Source organism: Myripristis murdjan, chromosome 18 (assembly GCF_902150065.1).
Source record: "Myripristis murdjan chromosome 18, fMyrMur1.1, whole genome shotgun sequence".
Lineage (NCBI taxonomy): Eukaryota > Metazoa > Chordata > Actinopteri > Holocentriformes > Holocentridae > Myripristis > Myripristis murdjan.
In genome coordinates, this window is record NC_043997.1 from 16290045 (window position 1) to 16307488 (window position 17444).

Sequence of the window (17444 nt, forward strand, 5' to 3'; positions counted from 1 at the left end):
TATCACAAAGACTTTGAGTAATTGAGTTAGACATATCAAATAAACTTTCGACAAAATTCACAAGTAAGCAGGTATGACATTCTAATGGACTTCTTCATTAGCTCTTCCGGCAGGGGGTAATGTGTTTGAAATTAATGTGACATTTTCAACTCCAAAGGGTTTTAGTCTTTGCATTTTTTCTTCTTCATGCCTAATTCTTGCTGTGAATGTAATTTATGCACAGTTGTGATCTAATACAAAGCTGTGTTTTCTCAGCTGCTGGAATCCAACATCACAGACGCAGAACAACACACACATGTACACACACATAAACATGGGGAAAAGAGCACCGGGGCATAAACACTGATTTGATCTGAGGTTTCTCACTGGAAGAGGCTGTACCTGGTGTTGGTGCTACTTGCTTGAGACCACTGTGTGCCAAGTATTTTCATTGTGTGTACAGCAATCGAAAGATTTTATGCATAAAAATGCACCAACCGCAGTCAAGACACCTTCTTCACTCTATCAGCCTTAATTTTGATCGCAGTCACCCAGGCAGGAGCTTTTTCACGGATGTAATTTAGGGAAGCTTTCACAACCAACATATTCATCATTTGAATAGGTGAGACTCCAACGGCGTCTATAAAGAGCACCAAGAGTTATAAAACAGCAGTAATCACAATTCTGACTCTAAAATCTTTTGAATATGACCAGCACCAAAGTGTGTCCATATGCACCTTATGACTTAAGAGTTATTAATACTGTATGTGGAAGTGTAATTAATCACACAAAAAGTCAAAATTGAAGGTGATGAACACAGAATACCATATTGGTAATTAGAGAACCTGGTAAAAACTCTAACAAAAGACTTTGCAGAGGAAGATGAACATTGTTAATTGCATCCTTTTCCTGCAGTATGAACGGGATAGTCTTCCCCCGTTGAATTTTGTCCAACACTCTGTGCTATTATCATCATTTCCCACTAAGCAGAAGCTCCCCAGATACTCCCCAGAGAGCGGCATTGAGCTGTACTAGCGCCTTTGCCATGTTACCATGGAAACATTCCCATGGCATAGCCCATTACAGAAACAGACACTTACACATCACTTCGGAAAGCTTTCAGGGGAAATTTCAACCCCAGTATAAAAACACTTCAATCATCTTTTGCCCAAACTTTGAACCTAAATCTTGCATTACCTGTGCAAGGATATATGGGGCACTTTGTTGAAGCTTTTTTGTGGTCTCTTGTGAATCATCTAATGTTGTCCCCATACTTTTACTTAAAAAACGTGACAGCTTACAAGAAGGATTCTTTGAGGTATCGGAACCTCCAAAGAAAATTCACCACAGAATCCCAAACTAAAAATAATAACAGAGGGCTGAATTTTTCCAACTCAAATGGATACACTGCCTCTAATGGAGACCAAGAATGCATCACAAAATACAATATACTCCCATGATTATCTCTCCCCCCACTAAAACTGCTGACTCATTTCATGAAGTGCACTGTACATTGGAAATAACAAACAGCCCCCCAGTAGCCCCTTGCCTCGGCACCTGTGTCCTCCATCACCTAAATGAGGACCTTGATGAGGTTAAGTAGCACGGTAGCCCCCCGACCGATTGTTTCTCATATTCAGCTGTGGGGAGCCATTATTCTCAGAGCCTGCTTGGTTTTGATTAAGTCACGTTTTATTATGCCGTCTCTGCACCGGTGTTCAGCTGTGTAATGAGTCTGGTGTAAGGATGATAAGGCTCTGATAAAAGATCCAACTGACTTTTCAGCTATCTAAAATAAATAAAAGGCTTTGGTAAATGCTGAGTTGAGCTCTCGGTGACAGGGCGTTGTTTATTTACCTTCAGAGAAAATAGTAATGGGTGTGGGGGGGTGTGGGGGTGGGAGGGGGGTTTGGAGGGTAAGCAGGGTGGTGGTGTCTTTATGGTCCCACCTGCAAATGCCAACCCTGCTCAGTTCTTTTGCTCAGATCAGACATGTACTACATTATGGCTTACGTGTCTTCGGCCACATTCGTCACTCACATCCATAACTCTAATTGCACTCTTGTGACGTATCATTAGTTCTGTAACTAATGACTCGCATGGGCATATGCGCACACAGGAGTAAGTTTATCAATATTGAGGAGTAATATAAAAGGTGGAGCTTTGGCAATTCTGCAGTGAATATAAATGATGACTAATGATGGATATTTTGGTTGCAGAGTGTTGATTTTTGAAGTGGCAACTCATCACTTCTGTCTGACCTTTAATTGAACAAGTGATAGTCCATCCATCTTTCCAGAAAAAGAGTGAAAAAGCCCAATTGTGAAGTCTTAAGGGGCTGCATTGCCTGCCACTGATTAGTTTGGGTTATAGCAGATTAATCTGAATGGGAAGGAAATGTTGATTAATGCTAAAGCCGCTTCAACATCACCTTGATTAATTCTGCAGAAATCGTTATTAGTGTGCTGTACTATTTAGCCTCTAACGAACAAATAGCTCATTTCCCAAGCTCATAATCACATACACAGCGCAAACTAATTTGACAATGACATTTTTTTCTCATTAACTTTGCATGGAATGGTTTTGTTCCCATTTGTTCTGAATACATAAACTAATATCATTTCGTACAGAATTATTTGACGAGGATATTAACAAATGAATGAAGACACAGCCACGCTTTTCACTTACTTACAACTGAGGTAAGCTGTGCAGAGTTTTAGGTACCTGGGCATAAACAGCCATCAGTCCTCCTCGCATGCCACTCCATTTTCCAGAAAGCCCAGTAACACCTGTTTCAGCTGAGGAAGCTGTGGAGTTTGAAGATCAGGGATGACATTTTAATAGATGCCCCCAAGTCCCTCATTAGAGCCAATGTTAACTTTTAACATCACGTTCTGGTACAATGACTTCACTGTCACAAGCAAAATTATCAGTTAAGCAAGCAAAACAGCCATCACTGCCGAACTACAAAAATTTCCCCAATCAATCAATCAAAACAAACGTAGCACTCACCACACAGGAGCCGTCACACGCCCGCCACAACCCTTGCAATCCACTTCTATATAGCTGCTCCTGTATGAGTGGCACAAGAAAAGAAGAAATAAATAAATTTATTACTCAATCAATCCGTCAAGCATTACAAAAAAAATTAACCTGATTTGACTGTTATCACACCACTGAATGGAAATTATCGGTCATTATCACCCCAACAGGTATGGGTTAGCAGCTCCCTACTGCACTTTTTACTGGGCAAGAGGGCTGTGATCATCTGTTTCTTTCATCAATCGGTCCTGACCAGTCAAATAGGACCCATGGAGCCAGACACACCATGACGTAGTACAAAAACCAATGAAGTCGGTCACAGAAGGAGGTGGCCAGGGTGGTGAATGGGTCAGTTACACGGACCTTCACTCCAGAGCCCCGGGATCAAGTTTCGACTCAAGTAAGAACCGTGCCACGTTGGCAAAGATTGTGTTACGTTTCCTAACCTTAACCATCACGACAAACCCTTTCCTAACCTTATCCAAGGAGCTGTTGAAATCTAGCGTAAGTCGCTAATGATAAAGTTTGATTGGTTAAGAATGACGGATGATAGGAATAAATGCTAGAAGGTGCAGCAGGAACCTACTAACCCGTACCCATACCTGTGAACATCCATTCAAGCAATAAAAATCAAGACACTCAAAAAAATGCTTCATCTCCACTGAACAGCACTGACCTTTTCAACAAATGTTTTATTTTTCCAAGATCTGCCCACTGCTTGATTATAAATAATTTTATACCTGAACATTTTTTTTCAGCCTGGTAATAGCAGAGTATGACTTCACAACTTGACAAGCTGAATGAAGAATAACACCACTGTGAGCTTAACTGTCACTCTACCCTACTTTTCCCAAAATTGTAGGTACTAGAGTATAGAGGTGATATCTAAACAACAACGTGGAATAGTATGACTGTGAAAAGTTTGATTCCTCTCACGCAAAAGGGGCAAAGTTGGATTATCTTTCAATGAGTCTACACAGCAGCCAGATGAGAAACAGAAGATGCTCAGGTAAAATATGCAACCACAGCTGGTGGCAGTCATTTTTCAAGAAGGGGCTGGCACTGATTCCCTGAAACAAATATGGAACGACATGCGACTACTTCGTCACTGTAGCTGCATTCAACTACAGAGTGAAAACTTGGAAGAGAGGGTAGGCTGTAAATTTTAATCCAAGTATTCATTTAAATACTAAACTATAATTTATACATGGATACTTGGAAGTGTTTGGGGAAATGAATGCTCTGCCTTACAGCGAGCCTCCTTCTGAATCAAAATAATAAGAAATACGTTGAGCAACTCTTGAAGACGCCTGAATCAAATGCCACCAGTAATGCCACAGCATGATTATTTTCACTTCAAAATGTCATTTAAGTTAGAAAAATACTGTCTCTGTAACAATCACAATCAGAGGAGGGGACAAGCAATCAGTTTGGGGAAGCGTAAAGCAGGCGCTGGCTGGTTAATTGGCTGTCAAGAAGTACAGCTGAAATAGCTCTCCATTCAAATGATGTGATGAAGGAGGAGAGAGAATGGAGCTTGGGATTGGTGGTGGCGGTTTGGGGGTAAGCTTCTGTGTGGCATCAGTTTGCAGTGTGTATGACTCATGCCTGCTGTAGAATAGTTTCCCCAAAAAGACAAAAAAATTCATATATCTGACTTGTCCAGACTTATTATTAATTTCAGAACTTGCAAAAACCCTAAAGGATTGTTGAGCTGTACAAAAGATTATCAAGGTTATCAGCACTCAATCAACACTAGGGTTGGTGAAAAATGTTGATTTCTCATTAACTGCAATCCAATACTGATTCTTACCAGGCTGATCTTTTAATCTATACCTTTTCTTTAGTAGATTTTTGCTTTTTCTTGCCTCCCACCAAGCAGATATTGCCTGCTGTGCAGTGTAAGACTACGGATACTCAGATGAACAATGATGGACAATGTTTTAATGCATTTTGGTTTTAAAAGCAATGATGTTAGAGACGAGTTGGATAAAAGCTACTGTGCACAATTTAAGCTGCAAGAATGGTATTGTGACTGAGAAAACTTTAACTGAATCAATATGGAATTAAAGCCAAAATCAGTATCAAATCAAATCAGGTTCTTGTGAATTGGAATCGAATCAATCCAAGATATCTGTACGAATTCACAGCCCTAATCAACGCAATGATAAATAATGTACCATGAATATAAGGCAAACTGAGACTGGCACCATAAAACAGAAACCTAAAAGGGACATATCAAACCCTACAGCAGTCTATATAAAAAAGTCAGATTAATCTTGATTTATTCTATGATATAGCCTATTTCAAGTCAGACTATCCCTTTGCCCAGGAGAACTACATGCTGCACCTTAGTTAAAAAACACGACAAGGCCATTAAACCAAAGCAAGGACTGTAAAGCCCCAAAGGGAAGATGGATAGAAACTCATCAGGAAATATACTCTTCTCTTGACATTCCTTTTGACAATTACTTATGTAATACAATTGCTTGCCAGCTGGTGGTGGGGAACAATTTGACAGTTTTATCACAACTTTGACAAAAGTAATTTACTCGGCTCACTGTTTTTGTGCCTCTGTGGGGAATATATCTTCCAAATAAAAATAAATAAATGGCAGCCCACCAGGATTTGACAGTTCAATGTCTTCCAACCCGAGCGCACAGAAGTAGTCTTCACTCACCATCATAAAAGTGTGAGATACCAGGGCCATATACTGTGATCTATCATCTGCCTGGGGGACACTTTGGTGGTCCATTGCTGTTCATAGGACAGCTGGGGCCATTACCACGCAGCTGTTTAAGTTTAGCCTCACAGAAAGTGTGATTGGTTCAAAGCAACTACATAGATTGGCTTTAGGGTTGATTTGTCAGATTTCTAGCTGTTGAAAAGTGTTTATGTTCAGTACCATGGTGAATAAATTGCGATTAAGAGTGTGCTCCAATGCAGTGGTTGACTGATATTTTAATGGCATGACGGAATCAGATGTACTGACATATCTTCACTTGAAATCAACATACGTCAGCTGCCAAGAAATGTGAATATGTAAAAAGGGGTAAGGCAAGGACATGCAAGTATTGCAAATTGGGATGCTTATCTGGGTGAGGTTTTTTTTTTTTCTTCCCCTTTTTTGAGCTAAGCTGTGGTGTATTTTTAAGATTTAGATGAAACTTTAATGACTCCTGTGGGAGGATTGAGGGGGAATACCACTCAAAGAGCAAATTCTTACTTACGTCATAGGAATATTCAGTCCACACTTATATACAAACCACAATATAAATATACAAACTGCCAATGAATGCATAAAGCGTTTCATTGCCAAATTATGTGAAAAACGTTCACTGCTCAATATTTCAAACATAAACGCAGCTTGCTTGTTCAAATAATATCCTTTGCATTTGACTTCCATATCAGCAATCATATTGTGAGTTTTTATGTGCCCCCCCCCAAAAAAAAATGATGAATAGCTTGGCATGAAACTTCTAATTTTCTTGAGTTGTTTTTCAACTCAGCTTCAATTTGTTTTAGTGTTATCAGTGTCGAAAAAGATGTATTCTGATCCAGAGGTGGATATCTTTACTGGCAACACACTAGTCTCTCAAATGAGGGCAACGTCCTTACAGGTTAGGCTTACAAGATTAACAATTAAAACCTACAAAAACTGATTTACATTCAATCTACCGTATAAGAGTGCCCAAAAATACATATAGGACATCATCAGGAGCATTAGTGAGTGCTGATCTGGCTCCATATGGACTGTGCCTGGTGATCTTGTTGCAGTTGCTGTCATAGAGGGAGTTGGCTTTGATATAATATTGTGATAGTTCATTTGATTATGCTGGTTTGATTGTGCGAGGCTATCCATGGTGCCGGATGTCTCTCCATATCCGTCAAAAGCATTTTGCTTTATTGGCTTGCTGGTCCACTCGCCAGAATTTCAATGGGTGTTTGATGGTATTAATGCACCATTTGAATGCAGCCCCTGGAGTTGAGAGGCAAAAACCCATGTGGAGAGAGCATGGAGGGAATCTGAAAGTCAGATGTCAGAGGAGTCAGAGGAGGGGAAGAATTTCTCAAAATGCAGATAATATACTGGGAGCGGAATATCAAATGTTAAAAATCATGTTTTTCAGGGATTTCGGTGTAACTAAAAAGTATAGCTGTTCTGTTTCAAACACTGCCTGACTTATAATAACCCACTTACTTCATACTTTTTCAAAAGGGCTCTGCCAAGCTTATGCCTCTTTGAGAGAGAAGCAGCACATTTACAGACGCAAATGAAGTGAATTGTGAACAGATGTGCACCACACCTGTGATTAAAATAACACATTTGTCACTCTCTTCTATGCACAGACAAAAAGACTCCACAGAGAAGAGATGACTCCCTTTTTCAGGACCAATAACACAACAGTAAGCCTTCATTAAAATATGCAAACTGCATTTAGCACAGAAAACACAATGCCAGAAATGTGACAAGGTAATGAACAAGTTAAATGGAAGTTTCTGTATAACCACTATCAAGAGTATATCAAGAGGTTATGTGTTGTATATACACTTCTCTTAAGACACACGCTTAAGAATGCAATCATAACACGTGAGTGCCGGTGTATCTACCATTAAACATTCATCCTTTTTCTTTGATAGGGTAGATGCAGTTTGAAACTTGATGAAAATGAAATCTGCCTGATGAATCATTGCTTGGGGAAATCAATTCATTTAGTCACGCAGAGGTGCTAAGTTATTTATTGCCTGTCAGCATGTGCTGTTAGTTCAATTTAATTTCTTGCTGGAGAAAAGAACAGAGACTCTACAGAGGAGAAGATCTGAAGAAAAATGACATTTCCCATGTAAACATGATGCCTTTCTTTGAAAAATAACCAAGTCTGTCTTTAAATACAATTTTTTTTCTCCAGTGGTGATACAAACAATACCATCTGGATTTATATTGTACTTGTGAGATACCTTTTTCACACACACATATACTGCTTTCTACTGTCATACTGTATAATATTTACAACTACTACCACATTTTACTACTATCACTGCTCCTGCTGCTACTAGTAGGCTACTCTTCCTTTCAACAAATGTATGAAAAAAAAAAAAAGCTGAAAGAGGCTCAAATATTAAACACGTCAAATCAGTGGCAAAGTTCATGATTATTGTAGCAGGCAACATTAATGACTGACTCCGTTCATGCAGAATTAGCAGAATGGAAAAGGCAACTACTAAGCAGATAAAAGGACATAACTCCCATCATGAGGAACACTAATGAAGGCAGAAATAAATCCTCAAGTGAAAATGACCAATTTATGAGACTTAATACTAAAAAAAAAAAAAAAATACTAGCAGGCAGGGACACTGTTTCTGGAAAAAAAAAGAAAGAAAAGAGGATGAGGGATAACTTCAGGCTGTAGGAGGTGGAGGGCAGAGTCCTGGCATCATTCAGGTCTGCTCTACTGTGAAATCACTGTAAACCAAGTCTGATACTCTCAGCATACAGCCCTGGGACTCATGACGAAAAAAGCCCAATTGCTTCCACGTTTAAACTACACTTTGCACCAAGCCATGCTTTAGAAAGCTCTCTTTCAGAGTCAAGACAACCTGACTTCCCACTGGAAATTTTGTTATAAGGGGAAAAATTGATTGCCAGCTCTTAATAATGATCATTTCTTGCCAACCATTCAGAAATAACAGATTAAAGCATCATAGTATAACCACTTTACAATGACTACCCCTATGAAGGCTTTATGAATGGCTAGAAATCATTCATAAACAATTTTTAACAAAGTTCTAATAGTTTTCATACATGGATGCAGGATCACTATTTTGCAAGGTCAAGTTACCGCTGCCCTGCATGTACTCTGTTAAATCTCAGATCCTGCCAGTTGCTTGACTTACTGTACTTGATCTTGCCAAATAGTGACCCTGCATCAATGTAGAGTTTGAAAACTGTTGTAACTTCTTCATAATTGTTTGTTAGCAAGTTATAAAGTGTTTACAACCTACTCATAAACCATTCATAAACTCTTCATAAGGGTAGTCTTATTGTAAAGAGGTACTGTCAAGTCCTATTAAAATGCATTTCTCACACAATGTCTCCTGCCTGTATTAAAAGGTTAAAATGTCTTCAACAAAAGACACCAATTTCAAGAATCTTTTAAACGTTCAGAGATCTCGAGTTAGAATGGGCTAAGCACAACACTGAGACATCAAACAATTTTATTTCATAACCGAAAACAGCTTTAATTACTGTTACTCAACTGTCTGGACGCATTTATCAGAAAACTGAGGAAAAACAGCAGTTAGAGCGCATTAACATGTTGGCACTAGAACCAGGGCTGGGCAATACAGACAAAATATCAATGAGGATATCTTTGACCTGATAGTTAAATATCCGTATTGTAGGGATGACTATTGGTGCTTTCAGAAGGTGTTTACACACAAGGTATTTTTGGTAATAAATTATTAGTAATGTGAATACAATGACCAAGCATGTAGAGGCAAATAACAAACCAGTTGGAACAACCTATTAAGTTCAGAAAACAATTCTCATGCCATATCTTGATATTTCAATATACAAAATCCCAAACAATATTTATTGTCATACCACAATAGTGACATAATATTGTTGATCTATCTCCCAGCCCTACCCAAAGCATCATCTTGTCTTTGGTCATTCTTGGGGGTGTCACACATGAAAACTTTAACTTGGATCTACAGGAAAAGGCACCCTCATGACTTTAAGCTGGAAGCTTCCTGAGCTAACGCTTGATATTCAACAAGACATTTGCATTCAGGCAGGCATTCAGCTTCCTTCAGCTACCCAGCACTCCCTCACCTAAACAGTATCGCCTCAGCTCCATCAAACCCATTTCTCAGTCTACTTGTTTCAAGTTCTGACTGTCAAGCCATTTATCTGCTCTTCCCAAATAATAACTCACATTCTAATGCTGGGAAATGACACCGACAAACACTCATTAATCACAGACACCATGAGCACTTCGGTCTTTTTGTATCCCTTTTTACTTAAGTGGTGATTTTCCCCTTGAAATCAATGAATAAAAAGATCTGCTCGTTAATGCATATACTATGATGCGTTTACCCCCCCACCTCTCCACATCCTCCCACCCAAAAAAACCCTTTTAAATGCAAATACCCGAGAGGCATTTGGCTGCTTATCGTACATTTCATTGTCACCCTAAGGGTGGGGGGTAGAGGAGTGTTTTGCTCCGCATCTGCATGTAATTGCACACACCGCAACCTTCCAGTTTACCAGAACAAAGTAGCTTCAGAATAAATTATAGCAAAAACACTAAAACATTAGGTGAGAGGATGCTATTAATTCTAGTCACCGCAGAGAGGCAGAGGAAGCAGAAATTAATTTAAAAGCTACTCTAGTGGATGAAATTGGCAGGTTCTTTTACTTGATCTATAGGTGAGGACAGCTAGTCCAATTACCTCAGATGTATTTCATTGTGGGATTTCTGTTTTTTGTCTATAAAGCCAAGGAAACCTTTTGTTGGTTTGCTCAGCCAAACATGAAGTTTTATTCATCATTAATTTGCCTCTTAGCAAAATATGGAAGTCTCTTTGCTGACTGTACTGTGAAAGGAAAAAATGAAACATCTGTTTTATACACAAGTTAACCCTGGGAGGCCTGACAGGCTGTGCACTGAAAATTAAGACCTGGTTTGAAAACAGATATTTCCAATTTTATTTGTTCCTATAAGCCATGCTTTTTTTTCTTTCAGATAATACCAATCAAAAACATCATACTAGGCTACTGCATGGACAATACTGGCTTTTGCGACAAAAGTTGGGATTAAGAAAGTATGTTTTGTGAGGCATTACATACGTTGTTTTCCCACCAGGAATGGCATTTATCTGTTTTTGTAAATTATGGTCCTATGCATCAACCTGACGTGTGAAACCATCAGTTTCCCAGAGCTCATATGCCCATAGCTCCACCATGGGACAAAATAATAGTCTCTGCAAATGACAGCAGAAAACTGCCCGTATGTTCATACCCTGCAACATGGACTCAAGAATAACTTCCACCACTAAAGAACCAACACTACCTGGTCAAAGTCCAGCGCCATATTATGGAATAATTGGTTAAACTTATATGGTTGATTTTGTGCCTGGAAAGTATTTAACTCTGAAATTATAGCATTACCACAGAAACTTTACTGTCATGCTGCTCATGACAAATTTTACTGTAAAGTGAGTGACAAAGAAACCATCTCTGATCCTCCTTAAGATGCATTTGCCATATTATGGTAGAGTAACATTGCCATCTAGTGATCAGACTGGGAAACACACAAAGCTCTGCCCCTTTTCTTAGCCATTCCAAAAGACCAAAATGTCCAAATATGTTCACGTAGCCAAAATACAACAGGCCTATTTTTGAATCCAGGATTTATACAACGTTTAGTGGAATGCGATGATGAATATTTTGTTTAATTCCTTTAAATCATTCCAATATGGACTTGTAACACTAAACTTTCTGAATGTTAAATTCAGAGGTAAAGTCAGAGGGAAAAAACAGCCATGTTGTACAATTAAACATGGATCATTCAAAGAAAATATAGGCTGTCTCTAGATTAAAGTTTCAATTAAATGGTACATGAAGAAAAAAATCCAATATGAAACAAGTCATGTGGAGACTTTTTTGTCTCCACAGGGCTTTCTCCCATCGCTGGCTTTCATCAGAGCCTTGATGGCCCTCGCTCTCATTTCCAGCTCTAGGAGTTCCAGCTGCTGAACAGAGGGCTGGCATACTGCTGGTGCCTGACTTGAGGCCGCTCCACCTTGAACAGGTAAACCTGCAGCTGCCGACTGTGGCGACGTCCCAAGTTCTTTAGCTTCCTCTTTGACCGAAGTGGATGAGAACGCTAAAATCTCACTAACACTTTTGTCAATGTCCTGTTGGATATCTTTCTTTCCTTCCAGTGGCTGACTGTCCGTGGGAATCTCTCTGTTTGCTGGGTCAGGGTTTGCAGCTGGGTTGGTGCATTCTCCAGCGATGACCGCGACTTTCACTGTCCCATCCTCAGTTTTAGCAGCCTGGTCGTCTTTGGGGCCCTCGATGTCACTATCACAAGTGTCTGCATTGATGCTTAGCACGTCGCTCTCCTCGCCTGAGCCACCGCCCTCTGTAAGAAAAAAAAAAAAAGGGGGGATGATAATGTTAAATATGAAAGTGGTCCTCTTAGCATCCACGTTTGAATGATTTGATTAAATGCCTGTGACCTGTGTAATGTATTAATGTATTAATTACCTTGCTTAGGATCCTCACTTTTAGCATTCTCTTTCAGCGAAGACGTAGAGTCCACGTTATTGTCTTGCCTTGATGGAAAAAAAAATGAAGTGAGAGAGTGTGGAGAAAAACTCGTGGAGAAAAAATTGCGGCTTGAGTAACCAAGTCAGCAAACTGTGATCTACTCACTGGTTTTCCACAGTCGCTTCCGTGCTTTCATTGTCATTTCCTGCAGTCAGCTCTTCCCCTACATAGAAAAGGCAAAGGTTCTGACTTAAAGAAATGCTGGTTTAACAGTAAATGTGAAACCATGCCAAAATGACTCATAGTCTTACCTCCCAGGATCTGAATGAGATTTTTTTCAGAGATTTGTTCCAGTTGCTCCCAACACAGCTTCTTGATTTCCTCCAAACTGCAACCCTGTGAAAGATAATACTGTATGTTTACAAAGTAGTTACAATGTGAGGAGTTTCTTTAGCAACAACTTGCTTTGACATCTTAAGAAAACATGGAAGTCTGTGGTCCTAACGTTGTATCCAACAAATACTGTCTCTGCTTATTTCACATTTGAAAATTCCGTAAGAAGTAAAACGTGAACGTAAGAAGTAAAATGTGAATTATCTGAATTTTCATCTGTTAGATATAAGTGAGTTACAAGTTTAATGAATATACATGCCATAAAATACACCTATGAGAACACAAAAACTCTGATTACTGTTGCCAACACTGTTATTGCTCTTTGGTGTCAGCCTTGCTGGCTATTTTTGATGCTATGGCAAGACAAAAACCAACATTTACATGGCAACGGAAAATATATTTTTAAGTTCGTCTCCTTTTTAAATCAACATCCTGTGTAGAATATGACCAGCAAACTTAAAACACATCCAAGGCACACTTTTCCATTGAAAAAAATGTTAAAAGCTTTGTTTGTTACATGGCTAAGTATGATTTAAAAACTTGGCTGCTGACCAAAAATGGAAATATTGGCATGCACAAACTAATGGCCATAAAAATACAATGTGACAATGCATGACATTTCTGGAGCTCTGGTAGAGAGACATTTAAGACATTTCAAGTGTCCCAAGTCGTCTTTGAACTGGGAACCACTAAAACATATATTTCTCCTTACTTATGAATGCAACTGCATATAGGAAACCTGACCACACGTGCTCACACATCACCTTGAGTTCATCGGGCAGCATCTTCTGCAGCTTCTTCTCGCCCAGCACGTGGAAACACTGCTGCAACATCTCTCTCCTGTCAGCGACGTAGGCGCTGATGGGCTGGAAGGGCATGTTGAGGTCCAGTCCGCCTTCCTCAATGTCACTGCCAATCTTGTCCAGCTCAGGATCGGCTAGCTCGTCCTTAGAGTCCTGCTTTGGGGAGCAAAACAAGTGGCTGAGAAATACAGGCTGTCTTAAACACGTCTTTACCTGTACTCAATCACATAATGTCAGATGACGGCTTTAAAAAAAATCATCAGTGCCGTAAAAGGTGTTAAAAATGTGGCTGTTTCCAGGTTAAGCTGTAAAAGCATCAGCTAACACACAGACAAATATTCTGGTCTAAAGTTATCCTTATTATTAACGTTTTTATGTTTATTTCAATTGACTAACTAGTCTAAAAACTCAATTATCTTAAAAATATACTTCATAAGACTTGAAGTAGAGTCACGTGAGTTAGCATCTTGTCTTTTATGTGTTTATGAAACAGGGTGAAGTCTAAACTCAACTCTTCATTTGTTAACAGGATTTAGGCGTCTCCACAAAGCCAAACACCCATTAAAATCAGTAACTATGCTGTCAAAAAGGCCCTGAAGTAAAAGAGTAACGTTACAAAGTCATGGCCACTCGAAGTTATAATGATTTTTAAGCGATAAAACGCCTAGCAACAATACCTAACAGCGCCTGGCTATCACAACAAGCTAGCAGCAGGGCTAGCCGGTTTAGCACAGCTCACCTCCACGCTGGACTCCGTACTCCTGCGTTTCCTGCTGTCATGGCGCTCTTCAGACTGCGAGTGTTTCCTTTTCTTTTCCGTGCAAACAGACTTCTTTTTGAGCATTTTAATTTCCGAGTATTCCCCCACCCACCATCACAAGCCGTTGTGAAGCCAGCTAAAGTTGGCTAGGGTACGTCGCAGGAAAATTGCATCGACACTAAGCGACTTCTTCTTTTTTCTGGTAACGAGCTTAATGATGTTTTTACCGCCACCTATTGAGCTGGTGTTTCTTTTCTGTTTTTTTTTTTTTTTTTTTTTTTTTTTTTTTTTTTTTTTTTTTAGTGTGTTTACAGTAAACAGCAATGCTATTAAACCACTGTTGGTTGTTTTCAAACAGTAAGTGCTCAGATATCGTAGCTCTCGTTGAGGAAACACACCTTTTTCTCGTCTGAAGACTAGCTTTAGTTCAGTCGACAGCTTCACTTTTCAGTTTTGCTCACCTTTGGGCTCCAGTCATTCAAATAAACATCCTAGAACGACGTCTTCTTCCTTTAAAGTCCCTGCAGGCCGCTCATCAAGGTGTAGGCCCGTCACTGCCCTCCACAGGATAATGCAGGTAAAGGAGTCTGGAATAATAAACACAAACAAAAACACAAACAGAAACAGGGTCCAAAGTGCTGCAAAACATGTGAAGTGGATTTTTTTCCTTTCTTTCTTTCTTTCTTTCTTTCTTTCTTTCTTTTTTTTTTAAATTGGAGCAACATTAATATGTAAATTCTTCCAAACAAATGCACCACCCGCAAAATGAGGAATAGTTTAATGCTGTTATAATTTCACTGAACAGCCTAGAAATTGTTATTGGATAAAAAGCATGCAAGATTGTTTGACATTATGTTTTAATCTGACTGCATGGAATCTGTTTGTTGGTGTTAATGTATAGGTTACACCTTAAAAAATAAAGTCTAACCACAAATAATAGCTTTTTTTTGTATCAGTGTTCCTACAGCAAAATCAGTTAAACTGGAGGTCAGCTGTCTAATTTGACCTAAAGTCAACTTTGTGTCTGAAACATGAAAAACTTTAAAAACCAGTTCTTTAAGCAAGTGATGTTGAGTGCTGCTTTCCAATGCTGATCTAATTTTTAATGTGATAACAACAACAACAATAACAATAATGACAATAATGATGATCTCTCTATTTTGTTTACTTACATGAGTATTCTTTATAAAATTGTAACAGTAGCAGAATCCAACAGTATAGGCTTAGCTTCTTGCTATTTTAGAAAGCATTTGATTGTAATGGTGTGATAAATATTTAAAATAAAGATCCAATAGGCATCCATAATGTAATATAATGTAATAGAACTGACAACCAAAATAGCTGCCAATTGCTCGCACAATACTGGATATTTTGATACTCCCAGTCAGGTCTGAATATGATGCAAATGTTGGCTCAATCCAACACACGCTTGACTTGAAAGGCACTGCAACTGCACGCAATAAAGCCGGGCAAATGCAGCATTTCATTAAAAACGAATGGAACCACCGGTACAGCACAACAAACTGGTGCAGCCTGGTGTGTGTGTGTGTGTGTGTGTGGAGTCAGCAAGCACTGCAGTCAGGGCAGTGTGTGCCCACGAACAAGGCACCCGATGCAATAAATTGATACCTTTAAGTTCTCACACCAAAATCATTTTCTTCATGGCGCAGCAACACATGCTCCGACTTTGATGCCAGATCAGGCCTTTAATTTCCTGGGAATCTCCTCTCAGCTGCACAAGCATCTGTATTTTCACTGAGCCTTTCTCCATTCAGCGATGGAGACGCCCTCCTGGTGACCTCTCGGTGGGGCGCTCTCCATAGAAGTGGAAATACATTCAGCCTATATCCATCATCATTTTAAACTTCAAAGCTCGCTCTGATAACTAGTAACAGTCAATCACGAGTCCTCCTCAGTTCAAGACAGACATGTCATCCATCAGTATCCATCTGCTCCAGCACTTCATTCAGATTCCCGAATCAATAAATAAATAAATAAATAAGCGGGCTCCGGGCATTTTCTACTGCAAAAATCTACTGCTTCTTGCTCAGCCACATCACTTTTTTCCTCCACATTTTAAATCATACAACACTCATCCTCATTAATGGTGATGTGTGTTTGTTTGTAAGGGGGATTAGATGGAGCACAAATATGACTTATTTTCTCTACAAGGTCTTCCTTTTCTGAATAACAGGTCGGCTACAACAATAATAAGAAAAATGCAATATTCATATCTCACATCCACCAAAACACCTATAGACACATGAAATATATGAAAGTGCACACTCAATCGGTTCAACACATTATGCATGGCCTTTTCAAATGCATAAAAATGGACTTGAATAAAGATGCAATTCTGCTGCACAACTGTGCTCCGCCATATGTAACCTGAATATTTTGTGGGGGTGAAAATGCAATGCACAATGTGAAATGACTGACAATCTCTATTGCAACTGAAACAAATGAAGACTGGCATGAGGATACGAGGTTCACAGAAAGGGTTCATTAGTATCACTTAAAGGACGAGCCTGTGCTAACTTTAAAAGATTTCCAGTCAGGTACACGGAGGCACATTCACACAATAAACAACTCTAATGCTTTCTTCAGTGTCTCCTTCCTATTGCCACCCAGGTAGCCAAGCACCGAGACACAGGCTTCAAGGTGGTGACGACACCACCGAGCTGTAAATCACTCTAATTGGCTTTCCCACCTCCGTCTGAAATAAGGTGGGAGCCAATACAACGGTTGCCTGGGCACCATGGCAACAGCTGTCTCCACATAATGCAGGTTGTTATCCTGATGCCATCCGCCAAATTATGCAGTGGATTCGGCAGGAGGCGCACATCGATCACAATCACGTCACAGTGTGTTTTCTTTGCAACATCTGCTCCCATGTGTCTGAATATCACCTCGTTAAAAGGGCAATGATAGAGCTGGTGCTGTTGAAGGGGACATTGCATTTGGGAGTCATGAGTGGAGTGTAGGAAAAACAATTTTGTATGTGTGTGTGTGTGTGTGTCTGTGTGTGCATGGTGGCAGTAAGCTTGGTCTGTGTATGTGTATGAGGGGTCGAGAGGGTTAATTCTTAGATTCAATTCATAGCTCATGAAAATACATTTGGGGAGTGTTGGAATGGCAATCGAACATTACTGCAGTGTTGCTCACACAAGCATTATCTTATGGGTGC

The 17444-nt window shown here is 39.6% G+C and overlaps 2 protein-coding genes across 5 annotated transcripts in view; both read right to left on the reverse strand.

The window, feature by feature from the left end:
• Window positions 1-14730, reverse strand: part of LOC115376344 (ELAV like neuron-specific RNA binding protein 2) — a 175809-nt gene extending 161079 nt beyond the window's left edge. For 2 of the 3 annotated variants that reach the window (XM_030075861.1, XM_030075859.1), the window contains exons 1-3: window positions 14656-14729; window positions 2992-3051; window positions 2704-2786 (exon numbers count right to left, since the gene is read on the reverse strand). In XM_030075861.1, the coding sequence (XP_029931721.1) occupies window positions 2704-2746 (43 nt within the window). In that variant the 5' untranslated portion in view covers window positions 2747-2786; window positions 2992-3051; window positions 14656-14729. Of the gene's footprint in view, window positions 1-2703; window positions 2787-2991; window positions 3052-14655 lie in introns of all 3 variants that reach the window. The other variant, XM_030075860.1, reaches the window with a different exon arrangement.
• On the reverse strand, window positions 9221-14728 carry caap1 (caspase activity and apoptosis inhibitor 1). Of its 2 annotated transcripts, none has more exons than XM_030075867.1 (6): window positions 14237-14728; window positions 13459-13650; window positions 12613-12697; window positions 12467-12524; window positions 12299-12366; window positions 9221-12173 (listed from the first exon to the last, which is right to left on the reverse strand). In XM_030075867.1, the coding sequence occupies exons 1-6, from the start codon at window positions 14339-14341 to the stop codon at window positions 11674-11676; spliced, it is 1008 nt and encodes a 335-aa protein (XP_029931727.1). In that variant the 5' UTR covers window positions 14342-14728; the 3' UTR covers window positions 9221-11673. The 2 variants fall into 2 exon arrangements, with proteins under 2 accessions (XP_029931727.1, XP_029931726.1); XM_030075866.1 differs by having other exon boundaries at window positions 13459-13653.
• Window positions 14731-17444: the final 2714 nt, after the last annotated feature.

Coding starts and splice junctions, on each gene's coding strand:
- caap1 (XM_030075866.1), bottom strand. CDS start 14,341: ATGCTCAAAAAGAAGTCTGTTTGCACGGAAAAGAAAAGGAAACACTCG. Junction 12,698..13,458: donor TGCTGCCCGATGAACTCAAG/GTGATGTGTGAG, acceptor TATCTTTCACAG/GGTTGCAGTTTGGAGGAAAT. Junction 12,174..12,298: donor AAGTGAGGATCCTAAGCAAG/GTAATTAATACA, acceptor TTTTTCTTACAG/AGGGCGGTGGCTCAGGCGAG.